Genomic DNA, 20,783 nt, shown 5'->3' with positions numbered 1-20,783 from the left:
TCAGCATTTTTAATTAGAAAAAATTAACAATAAGTCTTACTAGTCATAATTCTGACAGTGTATTTTGTTGACAATATGCATATTGCAAACAGTTTTAATTCTCATTTTATTCAGTTCTAACCTGAAGCAAATTATTTTGATTCAAATTACTCGAGTTCTTAAATTGTTTTTAGTAAGCAGGTTGTGGTAAACCAAACAAGCAAATATTTTGAATTAAGTTAAAATCAGAATTGATCCCAGGTCAATTTACTGAACTGGCGGTTTAAAAAAAATTAATGGGGGTGGAAGACGTTAGGACAACGATGAAATCAGCATAACCTGAGCTTTGCTGCCATCTACTGTCTTAAATCACCATCAACAATGACAAACCTAAAATAAAAACACAAGTCTTAATAATATAGGTATATATTTATTCATACATACATATTTCTTTATATTGGTTAATTATAAAAAAGAAAGAAAAAAGGAAAAGATTTACAGTAAATACATGAACTACAGTCACTTCCAAAACTCCTGTTTTGTTTTTTAAATTTTTCAGGTGTCAAATCTTCTGCCTCCGACACGGACACTGTTGATTCAGCTTCTTCTGCCTTTCTCCTTAACCTGACTCCAGTGTTTAGGACAAAACGTGCATTAGACAAACAGAACCGGAGCGTGATAGCTCCAACTTAAATGTAAACCAGGGGATATAGAGCGCCGATATAAAGATAAGAGTTTGATACTGCTCTGGAAAATAAGTTCAAGGTGGAACTTGTAGTGTTTCTCTTTTTTTTTTTTGAAGCATCAAATGACGTATCCTTTAATACAAATGAAACGTTCAGGAGCAGGTTGAAAGCACGTCGCTATTAGCTGCACTGGTGAACTTGAGGACAAACAGGTATTACATCCCAGATAAAAATCTTGTCTTCTGGAGCACAGAGTCAGTCACCTTTCCCAAACTTTTCCCACTCCTCTCTTTATAAATACTCTCGTAAAGCCCCTTCCAAGAAATAAAAAATAAAAATTACACTGAATAAAATCATAATTTTGGATTTGGCAAATGCCAATTTGTTGCAACGCACATTAAATTTTTGACAAATATCCTTATTTATCACTTTGCTTGAAGCATTTGGGCAGAGAACATTGAGTAAAGGATTTCTTCTTCTCAAAACAAGGCAAATAAAGAATGCTTGTGGGTGGAAATGAGAATCATTCTGCTGCAATAAGATCCTTCTCGATTAAAACATTCAGCAATAGTAGCCATTAAACTCAACTTATATGTAGTTTTAAAAAAAAAACGTACAATTGCACTGATGCCAACACTTCCCACGGACAAACGCTACACATTTAGTAACAAACTTAATGAAAACAAACTCCATCAGATCAAAACCGGGATTGGAAATTGGGCTTAAACTCATTCCGCAGAGACGGGACTCATGGCTTCAAACACAACGGAGACAGAATCCAAACCACAGCAAAACAAAGAGAGTGAAAGACTCAGAGGAAATTACAGCCAGGAGGGGAAAAAAAAACAAAACATTTATATAAAGAGAAAGAATGAAGCAGGTGTGAGAGCAGGACAGGGCGAATCATAAGAAAAGGCTTCAATACTTCAAAGGGCCACGGAGCTGAAGTCCTTTAGAAGCTCCGCCGCTGCAGGTCTCAGATTCAGTCAGCTTTCTCTTGGAGCGGCTTCAATGTCGCTTGTCCCGGACGGCCGGAGGAATCCCTGCAAGGCCTCTGAGGAGCTGAGGCTCTCGACCCCTACCGCTACCTTAGTCCTCCAGGCGAAAGAAAAAGCAACTCAGTGAACTCAAACTAACTGAAAGAAGACAATCTAGGATTGTTTTTTTTAAGTTGGCTTTATCTTTCCATTGTCCTTCAGCTTGAATTCCTGTAGTGATGTTGGGTCTTATTTTTCCACTTCTTCTCGGGGGGGGGGGAAGAAAAGTTTATTGTCAACATAAGCTGTAACAGGCCAGCAAATCAGAGAGATCTGGCTTAAACTCCCCAGCAGATCAGTGTGTAAACGAGCATGCTCCAACTTTGCTGGAGTTTCCGCCGATGGGTGGATGTTTCCACCCACAACTTGCGTCACTGTCCTGTTGCTGCTTCTTAGCTGGCTTCGACTCGCAGTCCTATATATTTACACTTTTTTTTTTAATTAAAAAAAAAAAAAAGGACGAGGAGGAGTTACATGCAACATTTGGCATCTTCTTAAGTCCAGACTTGTGAGTCTGAGTTCTAGAAAAATATTTCAACTTTTGTTTCTATTCTCTTCAGTATCTTGAAGCGCCTGATTGTAACGGAGAGAGGTGAGAGGACTATGGCTGTGAGCGCCAGCGTGTGTTAGTAAAATGTCTGATCATTGTTTCTCTTTTTCATTTTAAGTGCAAATGGCTGCTGATATTCTTAAAAGGAACAAAAATAATTGCTCTCTGCTGCTGTGTGTGTGTGTTTATCGGAGGTGTTGGCAGTTTTTCAGCTACGTCACTGCTGCTTTTATTTTGAAATAATCAGTAAACGGTGGTCTTGCTCAAGTGCAGTTCCTGTTTAGAGGCAGCTTTTGAGTGACCTTCGAAACCAGGGGGGAAAAACTGGGAGGAGGGGATCTTTGTGAAAAATCCTCAGTTTTACTTGGGGGGGGAAGAAAATTTTCCATACTTCATTTGATTGAAAGGAAAATCTTGTAGCACTGATGAACACAGCGGTTATTCACACAGCCCCTCTTAAAAATACTGATGTGCCCACCGATGTTCGTGTTAACCGTGTATGATTTGGGACTCAAAACCGTTTCTAGAGAAGTTCGTCTAGAATCTTGAATCCCGTTTGGTTCTCCGTCGTTCTCTGGAGCTCCGAAAAGAAGAAAGCAGAGCGGGCACACCAGCATGAAATTTTCTGTATCCTTTTTCTTTAGAAGATGAGACGGTGTGGCATTGGGTTGGGGGGAGGAACACGCCGAGTAGAGAGGTTGCAGGAGGAGAGGGGGTGCTTGTCTTTGCATCATAGCAGGATGCAGCAGCGGCAGAACCTCTGACGGCTGCCCCCGACGGAGGGGGGCGGAGTGACAGGAGCGAAGTACGCGTGCACTTTGATGTTAGGCAGATGAGTCTGAGGGGAAGGAAGAAAAATGGGAAATTTGTTAACGCCTCAGAAAAAAATTGGAGCATCACTTGAGTCAGTCTTCCACTGGCAACAAACTCCTGTTTACCAGCGTAGTCCCGCCATGATTGATTTGCATCTAAATCAAGCGGGCAGGCCTGAGATCAAACGATGACGAGCCCAGCTTGCGATTACCAGCTTCGTGTGGGTGGTGCAGTGACTCAGAAATCAAAATTCAGTTTGGAAAAACATTAAACAAACTCTCTGTCCTCTGATTACCTTCCATGTTTAAAACTTTGCTGGTGGGGAACGACTGCAACAAGTCTGCTGCTCCAAATATGGAGCCTCGCTGTATGGACCTGAATCACTAGTGTGCAAGCAGCATGTTAGTGTTGGAGCTAGTTCCAACTGCTTTATGCAGACACATGATGAAAAGAACGAACATTAAGACTTCGGAGTCTAATTTATGATTAAAACAAAAACAAGACCTTTCAATGCATTACTGAAGCTGTTCAAAATTATCAAGATAAATTCATGCCTGAAATGATCTTTTCTTAGGAGCTGCTTTCCTATAAATATCCAGATCCAGACAGAGAGGAATATGTTTATATTCATCACGTTTCAACTAAATTTCAATCCATTTCATTGAGATTTTATTCGATACAGCAAGACAAAGTAGTTCATAAATAAATTGCAGGGTTTTTTCAATGTCAAAAATAAAGAGTCTGGTGTGGATTTGTATTCAGGCCACTTTACTGAGGCACCCTTAAACAAAAACACTGCAACCATTTGCATTTCAATGCTTCAAATCTTTGCAGACGCAACATGGGTAAAACTCCTGGACTATGGACTAACTCCTAAACTATGTTTTACTATTTAGCGCATGCTCTCACTTCCGTCAATGAACTACTGACTGATACTCAGTGCTATAAGCAGCTAAGGAGGGTGACGGTGAGGAACAGAAAGAAAGAAGGGCTCCCAAGAAAAAGACAAAAAAGTTTAAAGCGTGGGATCACTTTAAACTAAATAGAAAACACACGCACGTCCTCAAAACTTCCACTACTACAAACATCATCTGTCAGTTTGTAGCTGACAGGTGATGTTTTTGATCCCTTCGCAAAATACTAACTGTTATTTGTGACTATTGACACCAAATCTAGCATAAAATACACTTTGGCTAACATTAAATGTTCTTGCTGATCAATACAGAAGACAATTAGGGTCACTGAAAAAAAAAAGAACTTTGATTGAAGTCAGAATTTTTTAGAAAAGAGTCAGAATTCTTTTTCTTTTTTTTCCATAGGTTCTATTCCTCTTCCATAGATCAAGAAGAGTAATGATATGAAAAAAAAGGGGCACAAAGCTACACATCAACTCAAACACCAGCAAGGTGGAGGTGAGTATGGGCTGCTATTACTAAAAATAAACTGGCTGGAAATATTCAGGTTCAAGACAAGACAAAAAAGAAAACCTCCAGAGCCTACTGCCAGTTTTAGAAAACACTTTCTTCAACCAATGGTACAAGACGAAGTCTGCATCTTTCAAAAAGAGAATGATTTTTATGCAGGACGTTATTTTTTTTTGCATGGTTAGCCAATAGAGGCATTGAAGATGACAAAACTTATGAAATGGCCACTTTCCTCACCTGACCTGAACTCAACCGAGAACTCATGGAAGTTTTTTTTAACATATTTCCAGTGAAGGAAAACAGTCCACCTCTCTGAACAGTGTCTGGGAGGCTGTAGTTGCTGCTGCGCAGAAAGTTGATCGTTTACAGATCAAGAAACTGACAGACTCCATGAAAAGACATTTTGTCACTTATTGAAAAGAACGGTGGCCATAACAGTTACTCTGTTATTTTTTTTTTTATGTTAGAGGCATTTCTTGGAAAGTTTTGGGTTGTTTGTAAGTCATACTTAAATAATAAAGTGAACATAATAATTCCGCATAAGCAATAATTGTGCACATAGAAAGCACATGTGAGATTTTGGCTTTGTTTGGAGAATATCTCAGGTTTATGCTTGAGGTTTATAAACATTATAGGTTGACCGAAAGCGCTGTTTGTGATTAATAAAAATAATCCTCAAAAATAAGAATTGCTCAATAATTGTGTATACTGTATATATTAATGTCTGTGTTCATAAAGTGAAAAAGGTGGAAAAGTTCAAGAGGTGCGGATGCTTTTTCAAGGCACTGAAGTCAAGTTTGTCTTACAAAAAAAAGTCACAATAAAACAATTTTTTTTAATTATTTATAAGCAGAAACCCTGGGCAGCAAAACATTTATATTCTACTAGAGAAGCAAAAAACTATTTGAACAGAGAATTCCCTCACATCACATATGTGCACACTGTAATATAAATCAATTTCACACTATAAGTGACATACGTTGCCTTGAGAAAATGAATGTTTTCAGAACGTTATGTTTGTGAATCATCAGCCAACACAACTTACCCGTAGTCTTTTAATGCCTGCGCGGGTAATCTGCTGGCAGTCATAAAGCTCGATGCGATCCAGACTGTGGCAGCTTTTCAGGTGCTCCAGAGAGGCATCTGTGATGAGGGGGCAGTTGTCCAGCTCGATCACCTCCAGGCGGTCGTGAGCGCAGGGGCCGCTGCCGAGGTGTCTGATGCCGTCGTCTGTTATCAGCTCACAGTGAGATAGACTCTGAGGGAACACAGGGGAGCCACAGGTTAGTCAAAAAGAACGAAAGATGTGGTTTCAAATGTAACGGGGACAAAAACATGCAGGAGAGGAGAGCACAGACTCACCAGGACTTGAAGACGAGGACAGTGAATGGACAACTGGATCAAAGTTACATCTGTGATCTGGTGTGGAGAAAAAAAATAAATAAATCTTGCTGTTTAAATTATACGTCACAATGTCTGCATTATCAATACTTAAAATATTTGTATGTACCTGTACACATTCTTCTAAATCCATCTTCTCAAGTTCATGGCAATTCTAAAAAAAAAATAAAACATTGAAATTAATCTGACATACTTTATAGTTATCAATTTTAATGTAAAGTCAGTTTAAGTTTAAATTTTCAAAATACAAAATCTTGCTGGCGTGCATTCAGAAGGCAAACACCACAACTTACCCTTGCTAATGGAGTAAAGCCAGCATCTGTAAGCTGAGAGCAGCGAGCCACTTCTAATATTCTGGGAGAATGAACAGAAATTAAGCAATAATTTGATAGAGATATGTGAGTGTTTAATTGATAAGTTTCCAATAAAGCTGGGAATGTAGATGTACCTGAGACGCAGGCAGTTCTGTCCCAGGGCGTGCAAGAAGGCGTCTGTAATGTTGGCACAACCCGACACACACAGAGACTGCAGGCGGTGGCAACCTCGACAAATAGTGATGAGGCCATCATCTGTGATCTGCTGCTCATTTGAGGAAGAAAAAAAATAAAACTTTAAAATTCTCATTTAATTTTACACTCTGCTGTGTTTAAAATCTGTCTACGCCCATAAACTCAGCTTAGGACAGCATTTAATTTGTTTCTGCATTTTTTTTAATTTATTTTGCAGAAGTCAGATTAAAAAATAAAGGCTGAAGTGTTTAAACAGAATAATAAATAAAAGTCAACAGAACTTTTAGAAATATGGGGAAAAAAACAAAAATAAAACAAACATCTGCACTTTCTTAAGACAAGTGTATTCAAAAGTTGAATACATTGAATTTTTGGCTTGGAATGAAATTTCATTATTTGCAGTATGATTTCTGGTCTATTTAACACTATAAATAAAAACCAGATGTACAACTAGAGGGGTTCAACTTAAAATTGGCTAAGCAACACATTTTCACTGTTACATATTCCATTTAAATTCCCAGTAGATGTGCTTTTGTTTCAAGATTTTTCATATGATCATACTTCATAATTTCCTTAATATCTTTGATCTGTATTTTAATTTTACAAAATAAGCCAAACTAAAGCTAAACATTAAAATTAGACTGAATCATTGCACACAGAGACCAGAGATGGATATTTTAGCACATTTATTTGAAATAAGCTGCCCTTTATACACTGGGGACCAAAGGCTATAAGTGGTCACATAATGCATGGAACAAAAGTGTCATCAGGCAGCTGCTGGAGCATATGACAGTCAGTTCAAACAGAGAGATGCTCACCAGAAACAGAGGATATTTTATGCAAGCTTTAGTAAACATTACTCGCATTGTTTCAGCTTGACATTAGACATATTTTGAAGGCTTTTATGAGGAGGGTTAATGTTAAGAACACGGTGCAGAATAAAAGTGTGTGACAGTTATTGTGACAGGCCTATTTTTAATATTCGAAAGTTAACCAAAACAAAAACTGACAAGTATCCAGGAAAGTTGAACTTGCCTTCTGCACTGAAAGATTAAGCAGTCTGACCTCCATCTAATCCTAATTATGAACTCAAACGACATTAATAAGTACATAACACACTGGTTACCTCACTCTCACCCAAACACTTTGAATACATCCAAGTTCTCTTGCTTGAGTTGTGACCTTTACTTAGGAAAGATGCCTTTGCATACCACAGTAAAACTCTTTCAGACCTTAAGAATTATAAATGATTGGAAAGAATTTTGAAGGAAGCAAAAGAAGGACTTTTACAGCAAATGTGACAGAGAGTTGCACCTGGATGAAGATTTACAAGTTACTCTTAAGTTACAGAAGAGAAAGAAATCCTCCCTGAATAAAGGGACTACTGCTTTGATCACTTTGCTTCTTCTGAGCACAAGACCGGTAATGCAAGTAATTCAGTGACAACAAACATTAAATACCTTGAGATAATGAGCTTATTCATTTAACGACACTAAACAAAGCAATTTCCCCTAAGGGCAATTGAGCAGTTCCCAACTTCACAGCAGTATTTGCAAAGCAAAGAACACAAAGTGCTAAACTACTTGTTCCATAAGCCGTTAAGGAGTGTCTTCAGTGACTAAGATCAGCTTGTTGTAGCATCGGTGCGGCATTTCTTTAAAACACTAACTATTAAGTTACAACAACCTAATCTTCCTTGTATTTCAGTACAAACTTCATGCCTTTGTTATTGCACTTACCGAGCATGTCTGCAGGTTGAGAGTAACCAGCTCTGGACAGTGTGCTCCGATATGCTTCAAAGCCTCATCTTCAAGCTACGGGAAGAAAGTAACAATGTTTAGACGTTCAGCCATTAAATGACGCTAATTTGTTTTTACAAAACCCATTGAATCCAGTCCTTCATCTAATTTGTTTGACATCAAAGTGATATGCAACACCTTGAACCGTCTTTGAACGCAAGGCTGTTGACTGTTAATAAAATGGCTGCATACAACATTCTGCTGCTGCAAATAGTAACCAGAGTCTCTTTTACCTGAAAACATCCTCCGCTCATTCTGTTTGCTTATTTTAATTAGAAAACAATACAAGGAACTGGTATTACACTCAACAGTACCTGTGTGCAGCCCTTTAAGAAGAGGCCTTTGAGTCCGGGACAGGAGCGCACCAGAGCTTGGATGCCATCCTTTGTGACCTGATCACACCAGGAAATGTTCAGCTGCTCCAGCAAAGGGCAACCTTCACTAAAGGACGGACAAAGGTGTGAGATGAGGTGTTGCAAATGGAAGTCAATGACAGCAGCAACAGAGGATAAAATTCCAGAACACATTAGAGATTTTTTTTTTCTCTTGAAAAAAGTTTCTCTTTCAAATAAAATATTCCACCAGGGTAAAATTGTCCAAAACTCTCAAGAAGTTCTGTGTTAAGGTCTAAAGAAACTATACTTAAACCTTTGAACTACAATCCTCACATTCATTTGACACAACAACACTTCATCACCAAAGAAACTAAGTAACAATAAAGCATAGTGGAGGCACCATCATGTTGATGGGCTGCTTTTCTTTAGAGGGCAATTATGTGTTTTAAGGGGATAATTATGAATAATATATAAACCGTCTGTTTGTTCAGATGCTAAACGTTCAGATGTTAGCTGAAAGATAAAATATGATTAATTTATACCATCACAATGAGTCCAAGTATACAACAAACAATGAATAAAATGAAAGTCCAGGAAAGGCCCAACTAGAGTTCAGATCTAAATCTGACAGCAAACCAGTGTGTTATCACAATACGATTCATCTAGAGAACTTTTCCTTGATAGAGAGATCAAATAAGTCAAGAACTGGGATGGTGATAAAACACCTAAAGTTGAAACTGAATCAAAAGGTGCATCAAACAAAGTAATAAGACAGGTAAATACAGCTTTTTTGCTATTTTTATTCACCCCCATAATATATTAATTTGTTATTTAGTTAAGTTTTTTAGTATATAGGTTACGTTAAAAGGTGAGTAAAGATTCTAGGTAATTTACCACAGTACATCACGAAGGCTTAACATTTTAAGAGGGGTGTGTGTCACTGTACATTTTGACCCAGAACTGATGCAACATACCTGAGAGCTTTAAGAGACAGGTTGGTGATTGAGGTACAGGAGGCGAGGTCCAGGTGCTTTAACTTTGGACAGAACTTACTGAGACTATTGCACGTGCTGCAGAGACAGAAATTTTTTTTTACATTTTCAAAAAAGTAAGTGTGATACAGCACTACTCCCCGAGCTAAAAACAAACCTGTCAGTAATCTTGGTGCAGCCATTCAAGCTAAGTAGCTCAATATTTCTGCAGTTCTGTGCAAAAGTCCTGCAGAGACAAATCGATTTAATAGCAGTAAAAACAGTACGGATTCTTCCTGTGCAATGTTTAGATTGAAGTGAGTATTTGATTAGCTTAGGTTTCTGGCAAACTCACCTCAAGGCAGTGTCACCAACACCCAGGCAACCCCTTAAGCTCAATTTTCTAAGGAAGCCCCCACATCGCTTTGAAATGTTCTCCACCACCCGACCCTACAACAAAACACAAAAAACTCCATCACATATGGTCACTTCTATTACTTATTTTATCTCCTCAACAATATCTTAAGTGGTATAACCAGTAAAGTAGGAACCAACTTAGGATTTTCTCACCTCAATGTCCCTCTGAAAATCAAAGAGGTCGATTCGTTGCCAGTTGCTGCCGTCCAAGGCCAGGACATTCCAGGACTGAGGAAACAGACGCAGACATTTTTAAGAGTCAACATCACTTCCACGCCTGCCGACTACTTACACAAGCAGAAAACATGCAGATATGGCAATGGTGAACACAGACTCACCCGTGAGACCTGGGCACATCGACAGAGTGTCACCACATCCAGAAAGGAAAAGATTCTGGAAGACAGACAGGGACGATTTAAAAGACTCTGGTCCCCGTGGCTGGAAGATGCTTCTTTAGGCTGCAGTCATGGCCAGCGTTTTGGCAGTGACAAATGTTGGCTTTAGCTAATTTTGTTGCTTCAGTTTTTAATTATGTTGGGAAATTATATTTTGCAGAGTGATTACATACATATCAATTCATTGGAAGACCTAAGCTTCACTATATTTTGTCAGCAAACTTTATTATAACAAAGTCACATGAAAAGTATATACAAATCCCTAAAAACTTTAAAGTGACATAGTGAAAGGTCTAATACTAGCAAAACATTTCAATGGCTTCCTAGAGCAGGGTCTGCAACCTTTACAATCCAAAGAGCTATTTTTGTCCTGAGTCCACATAAATAAAATTGGTTTAGAGTCACAAATATTACATGACCTTTTCAAAAACTGAAATAAAAAAAAAAAAGAGAGAAAGACAACTTATCATTTTTGACAAATATCTATGACAGGAAATCTGCTGTCATATTTAAACAACTAATCTATTCTTATTTTTAGGTTTAAAAATGAAGAAAACATTTTTCTAAAGGATAATAGCAACATTTCTGGCATATGGGATGTTATATGGTATTTTCAGAGTTTCCATTCTCCTATCAAGAAAAATAGATTAAAGTAAAAATAACTAATTATTCTACAATAATTTCTATTGTAGAAATTAAATAAAATGATTCCATATAAAAACTGAAAACTAGAGTTTGTTTTATATCTATTTCTAAAACTTCAACTGTTAAGTTATCATTTTTATTCAAAGTTTTTAAAAGCCGTTGAGGCTCCAGAGCCGCAGGTTGCAGAAACCTGTCGAGCACCAGGATCAATTTCTCAAAATGACTGTTTGACAAATCCTTGTCAGCACAGTAGGGATGGGCATTTGTGGTATCATTTGTTACAGTAATAAATTTATTATGATGATGATAATAATCCAATTTATCACTTGGATTCATAGTGATAAATGTCAAGTAATGATGTTTAAAAACTACATTGTCAGAAACTATAAATTTTTTTCCCCATTTTATCCACTGCTGGTTTCATGAGAGCATAAACAGATCTGAATAAATTTCGAAATATTATTGGATGCAGATTCTGTATGCAGTGATTAAAATATAATAAATAAAAGTTATTTTTTGCAACTGGTGTCCTGAACAAAGCAACAATTTTAGGAAAAACAGCAAAGTCACCACATCCATCCAAGAAAACCATTAAGGATAGTAGAAGATTGATCCAGTGTTACTTTCAATTATGAATCCTATTGATTGTTAAAAACATGTTGAAAAATCCTTTATCAGAAAAAGAAACAGGAAGGACTGAGTTGTGAACGATCACTTTTTAATCCACATGTAGGGTTGCTTCTCATCCAAGCCACTAAACACAACAGTTGTTTCGCTGCCAATAACTGTTTGACTGTCTGATGATTTTAGGTTGCCCTCAGGTCAATGCTGCAGCTGCTTGCATCCACAGCACCAGGCAGAGAATAAACCAGCCAACATCACTGACTGTAAGCAGAGTAGCTGTTTACTCTCTCTGTGGGAAAGCTTCATTTTCTTAAAAGCAACACAAAGACACTAAAAGGATCCAAGTTAAATATCTACAGGATCTTGCAATGCAGCTAAAAGCATATTGGGGTCGAAGTAGGGAAACAGCAAGTCGCAGCACCATCTGCCAACTTCAGAAATTGCAGCTCTGCACCTGGCCAAGCAGTCGCAGTGCAGCGAGATTGTCTGGCATGGACCAGGGTTGAGTTATGGTGTTCATTTTCTGTTTACTAAGGGATTTGAGGTTGGGTTTTTTTGTCTGAAATCAATTTAAATGTTTTATAGCCACAGCATCTGTTTTTAATTACACTTATAGCATTCGGGGAGCAGAGCAAGTTGGGTATTAAAAGGGAAAATGGGTGGTTGGGCCAGTGAGCATACATGATATGATTGCAAAATGCACAGCGTGCGGGTGTGTTTGTGAATGTGGTGCTTAAAGGTTACAGAAAGGAAAAGGTGAGGCATTAGTATCATTGGCTTAATTTTGCTGATTCAAAGTGAGGCCATGAAGTATGAAGTAGTTTACGTCTCAGTCCCCCCAAATCTTACAAAACCTGCAGATACGCTGACTCAAAGGTTCTGAAATGTCACTCACCGTAGCAACAGCTCCTTGGGCAACTTCTTATTGATGACTGCCTCATCACTATTCGTGAACATCTGAAACAAAAAGAGAGGATATCAGTGTTTCTGGCTTGTCTCAAAGTGACTTTGTCCCTAAAAAAAGAAGTCCACTACACTGATGTGTAAATTCATTGGCAGAAGTTGATCTAGAGGAAATATTTAGTAATTGAGGAAAGAACGCAGAACGCAGGATGGAAATTTGGGATTCTCTAAGAAAATCAGCAGGAGCGGACTTTGTCTTGCAGACAAGCTTGTGACGGCCTTTGCTTTCATGTTATCACTTTTGGTGCACAGTATCTCAATTCTTCTGTTTACACTAAAGAGTTTGCACATCAGCAAGTTCTATGAGTTCACCCCAGAATCAGCCAGCTTGCATCTTTCACGGCTCTTTTCCTGCAACCGTCTAATGGATTTCCAAACACATAACCGCATGCTGAGAAACCACAAATAAAACCCCTTTAATTCGAGCACACAAACAGTCTTCGCATGCAGAGACTGTAAATTAACATTATAGATGCAATTACAAACCCACTGTCTCAAAAACAAAGGGTACCCTATTGATTTGTGGAAGAAAGTCAGGCCTGCGCTAGATTGCAGAATGGAAGACTGATGTTTGGGAGCACCCACAGATGAAGCAATCCTTACTCCCAGCTCAGGCTTTGGGAGGAATAAATCCAAACCAAAGTGCCAGTGGTAAGGGGGTGTCACTCAGGGCTTTCCCTGGACATTAAATTAAGGCATTTTCTTAGCGCTGATCTACCATTTTGTCAGTTAAACAAATCAGCCATCCAACAATTAAAACTAAATTAAAAGTTTATTTACCGCCTTTAAACAATAGCAATAATTTACGACACCCAACAGTGGGCTGCTTTTATTATGGGCGTCCCAAACCACACAACGCGTTTGGACATTGTGGGACTTCAACCCATTCATCTGCAGAAATAATAAAAACAAACTGAGATGTCTGCCGGTTGAAATTAATGCCTGGACCTTTAGAGAGCCAGTGGGCCTTTGGGTCAAAGCCTTTCTATGTCTCTCTGATAAACACGAACTCTGCATATACACACACAGCTGTCTACACAAGCGGCTGCCTGCCAGCACAGACGTGTAAAATTTTGAGGAAAAAGGAAGAGACAGACATTCGCTGTTTAGATTTGGGGCAAACTGGCTGCAAGAGCTCGCTTTTCCAGAGTACTTCTTTTTTGGCCAAATAGTCCAGAGCCAATTCCAGGGAGGCAGATGTGCATGTTTGTTTACCAGGCATACACTGTCTCCTTTTGTAATCTAACATAAAATGAATCTAATGCTGCATGAATGCAAGCATTATGCTGTCTCCACCGGTCAACTATAATCTCTAAAGCAAGTCTGAGAGAAAGCTTGAAAAGCTCCAACGTCTAGTTAAGGAACCCAGTGAAGCATAGTGAAATATCTTTGAAATTTTTCAGGAAATGCCATGGAACCATAATTAGAATTATATATGTATATGAATTTATACTATTCATTTGCTCAAAATGGCTCAAACAGAAAAATGTGTAATACATGTTTAACATTTGTGGCTTAATAAAGTAATTTAAGTTTAGGAATCTATATGAACAAGACACACAAACCAAACTGCCTCTGTGGTTTAATAGAGAAATTATTTCCTGCACAACACTGTTGTAGCTAAATTAAGAATCAAAATATAATAATTTGCAAAGTCTTGAGCTCATTTCTATACATTAGTCTTAAATGTACTGGAAAAGTCAGATCTTCCTGTAATTTTGAAAAATGCTGAGCAATATTTATTTGGACTTTTTGCAGCAATGCATTTCTTTTTCAGTCATTTTTAATTCAAATTCTTGTACTTGGGCATCTTCAGAAGACTCAGCTTTATGACTCCTTTATAGGGAAGCATGCTCCCTTTAACTCACTTAACACAAACCAATTAGTGCCCAGTTACCATAGTAGTTTGTGGGTCATCCTAACTCAAGAGATAACCCTGTATTGAGCCTATGCCTTGGTCAGTATGATATTCTGACGGTTTAACATTACTGGGTAAAAAATACCACAGCTAAATGTCACTTACATTTGAAACAGAAACAAAAGAGTGACAAGTATTTAAATTGCTGCTAAAATAATATACCCACACTATTATTTGTTATAAAGTTATCAATATGTATTGTTATGACACATGCACTTTAGAAAATGTATAACGCTACTGTTGGGTTCAGTGGTAGGACAAGTGTCTATTATGCAGAATATTATAAATTATTACTGCTCAGCTCTAATTACACTGCAAGTAAAGGAAGCTTGTACTGGTTGGCTAATTGGTCTATATGCTCACGTAGCCAACCTGAGCAGTCGACTACTTGGCAGATTTGTCAATTGTACCTTGACAACTGTAGTTTTAAAACACTTCCTTCTTGAAATCCTGCCTGGCATTGAATTGCAACAGGTGGAGGAAGGTCTGTGCAACTTTACTCAAAGCTCCATACAGCCCCAGTTACCATAGTAGTTTGTATGTCATATGTTTTTGGGGGAGAAAATCAGAAAACTGTGGCATTAAAAACACCATAACTACTAGCATGTTCTGATACCTGTAACTCGCCCATAACTAGTTGACCCAATTTTGATTTATAAACTATTTGAAATCATCCCGGCAATAACAAACCTGTTTGTCCTAAAGTTTCCACTACCCCAAAACAAAAATAAATACACAGATAGAATTAAGACAAAACTCTTAAAAAGAAAGTGATTGATTATTGAAGGGGTTTTGTCTAAAATCCTGGCAGCAAGTTGATAGATCAACAGAATGAGGACCACATTTTAGTTGCCATGTCAATTCTTTGACGACTTCCCCAACCGTATAGAGATTCTGCAGTTGCTTTAAAAGGCACACTCCACAGATACGCTGTTAATTCATTTTTTCAACTAATTTAGACATTATTAATGAATAAGCTGCAAGCCCAAAATGCAGGAATAAAGTACATTTCTAAATGAAAGCATATTGAGAAAAGGCATAATATATCTTGCGCTCATACTGTAAAAGTATTTGAATTTCTTCATATTTCTATTTCATGGCATAATTTTGGAAGCATTTGACCTGCACTGATTTTTCTAATTAAATTTATGACTCATTTTAATTCTACGTTAAAACGAGTCCCTTTTTTGGTACTTTTACCTAAAACTGAAGCCTCAGTGTTGAAGGCCAAGACTGGAAATACAGCTTAGGTTGTTGTCGTTATGAGCCAGCACACAAAGGGTATGTTGATGATGTGAATTTAGGTGGACTTCCTTTGAGACATTTCAAAGTAAAAGTCGAGAAAACTACATTTTTGAACGAGGCACCTTACATTATAATTTGAAGATTTACCCTTAACTATTAGAAAGTGCTTGAAGACATCTAGTCAACACATAAAGTCTCTTTAAGAAGCTTATTATTAAAAGGTTAATTGATTAAAGGTTACCCAGCTATTTTGGAATTATTCTGTTCCCTTGTAGTTTTCCAAGTATGACTTATAGCTGTCCGCTGCAAGACACAAAAGTAACTTTCTATATATTCCTCTGCCTTTATTTAAAAAATGTGGCTAGATGACTCCAACAAATAGTATCTACCATTTTGTAGTGCTCGAAAAGCATAATTTTTCAAATTTTACTTAAGCCAAAAGGCAAAATAGGGATCACAATTTTAAAAAATGCAGAGAATGACTTTAAAAAAAACTTTAATCCTCAAAAACAATAATCTTCTTACTTTTCATCTCAACAATTCCAGACTTAACCAATCTAAAAACAAACAGATAGGCATTGGTTTAAGTACAAAAAAGTTATACTATGGTTTGTGTATGAGGGCAGAAGTGTGAAAATAGAGCCGGGGTCTTTCTCCGTGGCGTCTGCTTGTTCTCCCGGGTCATGCATGGGTTTTCTTCGGGTACTCCAACTTCCTTCCACAGGCCAAAAACATCAAAGTTAGCTTTATTAGTATTGCCCTTAGGTCATTTAGGGACAGTGACTTATACAGCTTGTGTCTCCCCTCTTGCTCTACTCCCACTGAAAACCATGAAAATGACAAGGGGCATGTATGCAATGGATGAATAGGTTTATGTTCATTTTGGTAAGTTAACATGTACTTATTTTGCAATCAATTTGAAAACAAAACAAAAAAAACAACTAAAGTCCAGAAAGGGTTAGAGAAGTAAATCTGTAAAAAAAAATATTGTCCGGCGTATCCTCTTCAAACGTTGCTTCACAAAAGTACTTTTATAATGAAGGCCTGCACAAACCATTTCCGGTTTCCTCCTCTCCGAATTCCAGTTAGCTTTAGCAGATTGGCCGCAGCTGTCGGGCCAGAAGGTAAAACGGCCTGAGTCTTCTGAGTAGTCAGTCAGCTGTTGCGCCGTTAAAAATAAATAAAACCATACACAAATCCCATGCTAGCTGGGGATTAAACAACATCAACTGTTCAGGCTACACCGGTCAATGTCACCGGTGAGATATGTGGTATAGGTTCGAATCTCTCCCAAATATTCAGCAAACAAAGTTTCTGGGTATACTTCCGATTACTTTCTGCACCTATATCCAAGTGGCCATCCTGCTTTCCACGCAGGTTATATTGAGGCAGTTTGTAGTCATTTGTTTGTATTTGAGGGTAGCAGTCACAGAAGAGGCCCCCCTTTCGCGACCACAGTTGTACACAAATATCGGGTTGGCCCAAACAAAAGCGATACATTACAGTGTTACATGTTTATAGAGAGAAAAAGCTGCCTAAAAAGACAACAAAAAACTAATTTCCTGACTAAAAGTACGAAAGTTGTGCTTCGGCGTGCTCCCTGGCCTCGCTGTCTTTGTTTTGACTGCGCAAATGTAAAAGAAGTGAACATTTTAAGCACCAAGTTTAGCCTTTAGCAGAGAAAGAAATACGAGGTTGGACGGAAAAACGACGTTCTGTGTCCACAGCCAGATGACACGCCAGGCCTCGGCTGTATGTTGTCCGAACAAAAACAACAGTGTTTTGACCTAATCCTAAACACCGACTGCGGAAGCTACAACGACGTTTTAAAAATAATTACATCGACAGCCATTGTTCGGAACCGCATGCTAATGCTTCTAACAGCTCGGTCGTGTCTGTGTCGCCGACTGTCAGTCAACATGCGAGGTTAACTCACCTCAAACCGGCTCCGTGAAACACCGTTTACCTCCTTCCCCATGTCGGACGCTGGTTACCGACTCAATGAGCTCGGCGTAGGCGCTGCAGAATAGAAATACGGGCCCGATCCACGATTATCATGTCCTCTCCCGTTGTTCCCGGGGTTGCGATGTTGTTGCTTTACGGCCTGTAACACAAACGACAAGTCCTCTTGTTTTCTGGTTGAAAAAAATAGGGTTTAGTGGCAGCAGCCAGCCAATAAACCACTTCTCCCTCTTATCTACTCGCCCTCTTCTCCTCCTCCCCCCGGTGCAGCTTTATATCCATCCACACAATAGCCCAACAGGCATGGGAGCCTAAAACTGAGCTTTACACCTCTCAGAAAAACTCAATATAATCCTGTTGCTTCAAGTCACGTATTTCCCACGCAGAAAAATGACTACTTGGATTACTTACTTGTTCACTGGAGCTTGAAGTAAAGATATCAATGCGGGGTGTCAACCTTTCAACGCGCACACGTAGCACAAATACCTGACCCGACAGGCTTCATGGACTCATAGAAACGGTCACAAATATCAAATCCTCACAAAACTAAACCATTTCATAACACAAATTACAGATAAAATGCATTATCGTATAATATAAAACTCCCTCATCTTCCCACGCACAATTAATAAACAGTCGACGATAAGATTTACATCTTGAATTTCTGTTTATGGCGTAACAGAGAGACGAACAGGGCTTTTAAATTGTTTTGTATGCATCTGACTCAGCTGGCCATTTAAATACCACAGTCTATCACATATACACACATTACGACTTTTGTTATTACAGTAAGAATCGCCACTTCCTCGTTTCCTTTAACCACACCCACATGACCATCGGAGCCAATCAGCATCCAGAATGGCTGTTCGTCATGCTATATACTTGGGAACACATGCTTGACAACAGGTCAGTGTCATCTAACACTTTTTATCCTCATATTACGATTTCCAATTTAAAATGGCACTGCATCAACTTTTTATGATATCGAGCCGTTCATTTTCGTAATATAATTTTTTTTTATTTTTGTTTTGCTAACTTAAAAAAAGATCTTGCATGACAATCACAGGCAAATATGAATGTGTGGGTAAATCTTTCAATCAAATGACTAATCTAAAATGTCACATACTAATGAAAAGGTTGCAATTCTCTTCCAGTTATTAAGTTGTTGTTTTTTGATTTTTTTTAATAGTTATTTTACTGAAAAGCAAACATAAAAGGTGTACACAGAAAGTCGATCTCAATGTTTCTTTGGAGGATATTTTGTGTTCTACAATTTATGGTGGAACCAGATGCAGAATGCATTTATCAGTGAAAAACTGATTTTATTTATTTAATAGTGAATTTTTGTTTCATAATAATAACTCTTTGGTAATCTAAATTTTTTTACTTTTGACAAAAAGAAGAAATCTAAAGGACTAAAGAAATCAATGAAGTCCTCTGAAGGATGTTGTGGTGTATGGAAGTTATTTTAAAAAATATTTTAGTTCTTGCTTATCATGATGTAAAGCTTTGTGAATGGAGTTACAACCCAAACAAATTTGATTTTAGTGAAGTTTGGAAATTGTGAAGTCAAAGCTCACCGAGCAGTGTCACTCGCAACTAAAACTTGTCTTACATGTTTTGGTAGCAGGTGTACTTTTTCAGTAGCAACTATGTGAATGGTGAAATACATGCAACAAAAAAGTGGGACAGATAATGTTGCAAAATAACATTACCTAAATGACCTTCCATGGACAAGCTTCCGTTTTTTTCTTCAAAATTCAAAATAAAGTAAGAACATGAACATATGTTCTGATAAACCAAAGTTTAACTTTTGTGACATTTTTCAAAAAGCATGTACAGCACAAACAACAACACTACACGTCATCATAGCACACCATGTCCACGGACAAACGGTGGTGGACACATCATGTTCTGATATGTTTCTTCTAAGATAATACAATTTCTGTCAAAAAATGCTCTGGTGTGTGATCTTGTTTCATTTTACTGAGCTACAAAATGCTTCGGTCAATGTATGTTGTTTTTGTGCTAGATAAATAAATTGGCATTGATAATAATATTGTCTTAAATGAAGACAGATTTGACATTTTAGGGAGTTCAGGAATATATCTAAACAGTGAATGAAAGGATTATTTAGATTTAGGTCAGATAGAATTATCAAAATTAATTCTATTTGCTTAATGGCAGAAAACCTAGCGAGAACTCTTTATATATATATATATATATATATATATATATATATATATATATATATATATATATATATATATATATATATATATATATATATATATTGTGTCTTTCTTTGAATTCAGAAGTTTACATACAGGTCAACTTTTGGGTTTCCTTCCATAAACTCCTGACAGGTAAATTGACACATTTGAATTAATTGGAGTCATATATGTGGATGTATTTTAGGCCACATCTGAAGGACACTGCTTTTTGGTGTGACACAACAGGAAAATCAAAAGAAATCAGCCAAGACATCAAGAAGAGAATTGTGGAGCTGCACAAGATTAATCCTTGGGAACAATTTCCAGATGCTTAAAAGTGCTGTATTCATTTGTTCATACAATTATATGTACGTATAAACATATGCTGCTCAGGAAGGAGGCCGTACTGTGTTCCAAAGATGAATGCATTTTTGTTAAAAATACATAGATTAATCCTAGAAACAAAGACAAAAACCTTGTGAAGATGTTGGCTAAATCTGGTAAAACAATGTTATTATCCAAAGTGAAATGTGTTCTGTAGATGAGCTGAAAGACCTTTCAGGGAGGAAGAAGGCTTTATTGCAAAAGAAACAAAAGTCCAGGTTGTAGTTTGCAAATGCAAAAATATCTAAAACCCACAAACAAATACACAAATATATATATATATGTGAAGATGCTATATATATCCCCCCTTCCTTTCGCCCATTTCCGTCTTGTTCCAGTAGCCCATTTGTCATCAAGGTGCTCTGGCCCTTGAGCTATCCAGCCAGCTATATATATATATATATGTATATATAAATCAACACTTTAATCAGAAATGAATAACTGAAAACATCAATCTGTGCATAATTAATCAGTCTAATTTCTTTCAGTTTGTGAATTAAGCTACTAAAATAA

The 20,783-nt window shown here is 37.6% G+C and overlaps 1 protein-coding gene across 1 annotated transcript; it reads right to left on the bottom strand.

The window, feature by feature from the left end:
• Positions 1-389: 389 nt before the first annotated feature.
• Positions 390-18,449, bottom strand: fbxl20 (F-box and leucine-rich repeat protein 20). Its single transcript, XM_028042280.1, has 16 exons — positions 18,085-18,449; positions 17,648-17,815; positions 12,481-12,542; positions 10,260-10,314; positions 10,075-10,149; positions 9,860-9,954; positions 9,683-9,751; positions 9,508-9,603; positions 8,513-8,639; positions 8,139-8,213; positions 6,339-6,469; positions 6,184-6,244; positions 6,000-6,044; positions 5,852-5,908; positions 5,535-5,747; positions 390-3,090 (listed from the first exon to the last, which is right to left on the bottom strand). Exons 2-16 carry the CDS (start codon positions 17,687-17,689, stop codon positions 2,983-2,985), a joined length of 1,311 nt encoding a protein of 436 aa, XP_027898081.1. The 5' UTR covers positions 17,690-17,815; positions 18,085-18,449; the 3' UTR covers positions 390-2,982.
• Between the last annotated feature and the right edge of the window lie 2,334 nt (positions 18,450-20,783).

This window comes from Xiphophorus couchianus, chromosome 16 (assembly GCF_001444195.1).
Source record: "Xiphophorus couchianus chromosome 16, X_couchianus-1.0, whole genome shotgun sequence".
NCBI classification, from domain to species: Eukaryota; Metazoa; Chordata; class Actinopteri; order Cyprinodontiformes; family Poeciliidae; genus Xiphophorus; species Xiphophorus couchianus.
Note: the sequence above shows the minus strand (reverse complement) of the source record. Positions and strands in the feature narration are given on the sequence as shown.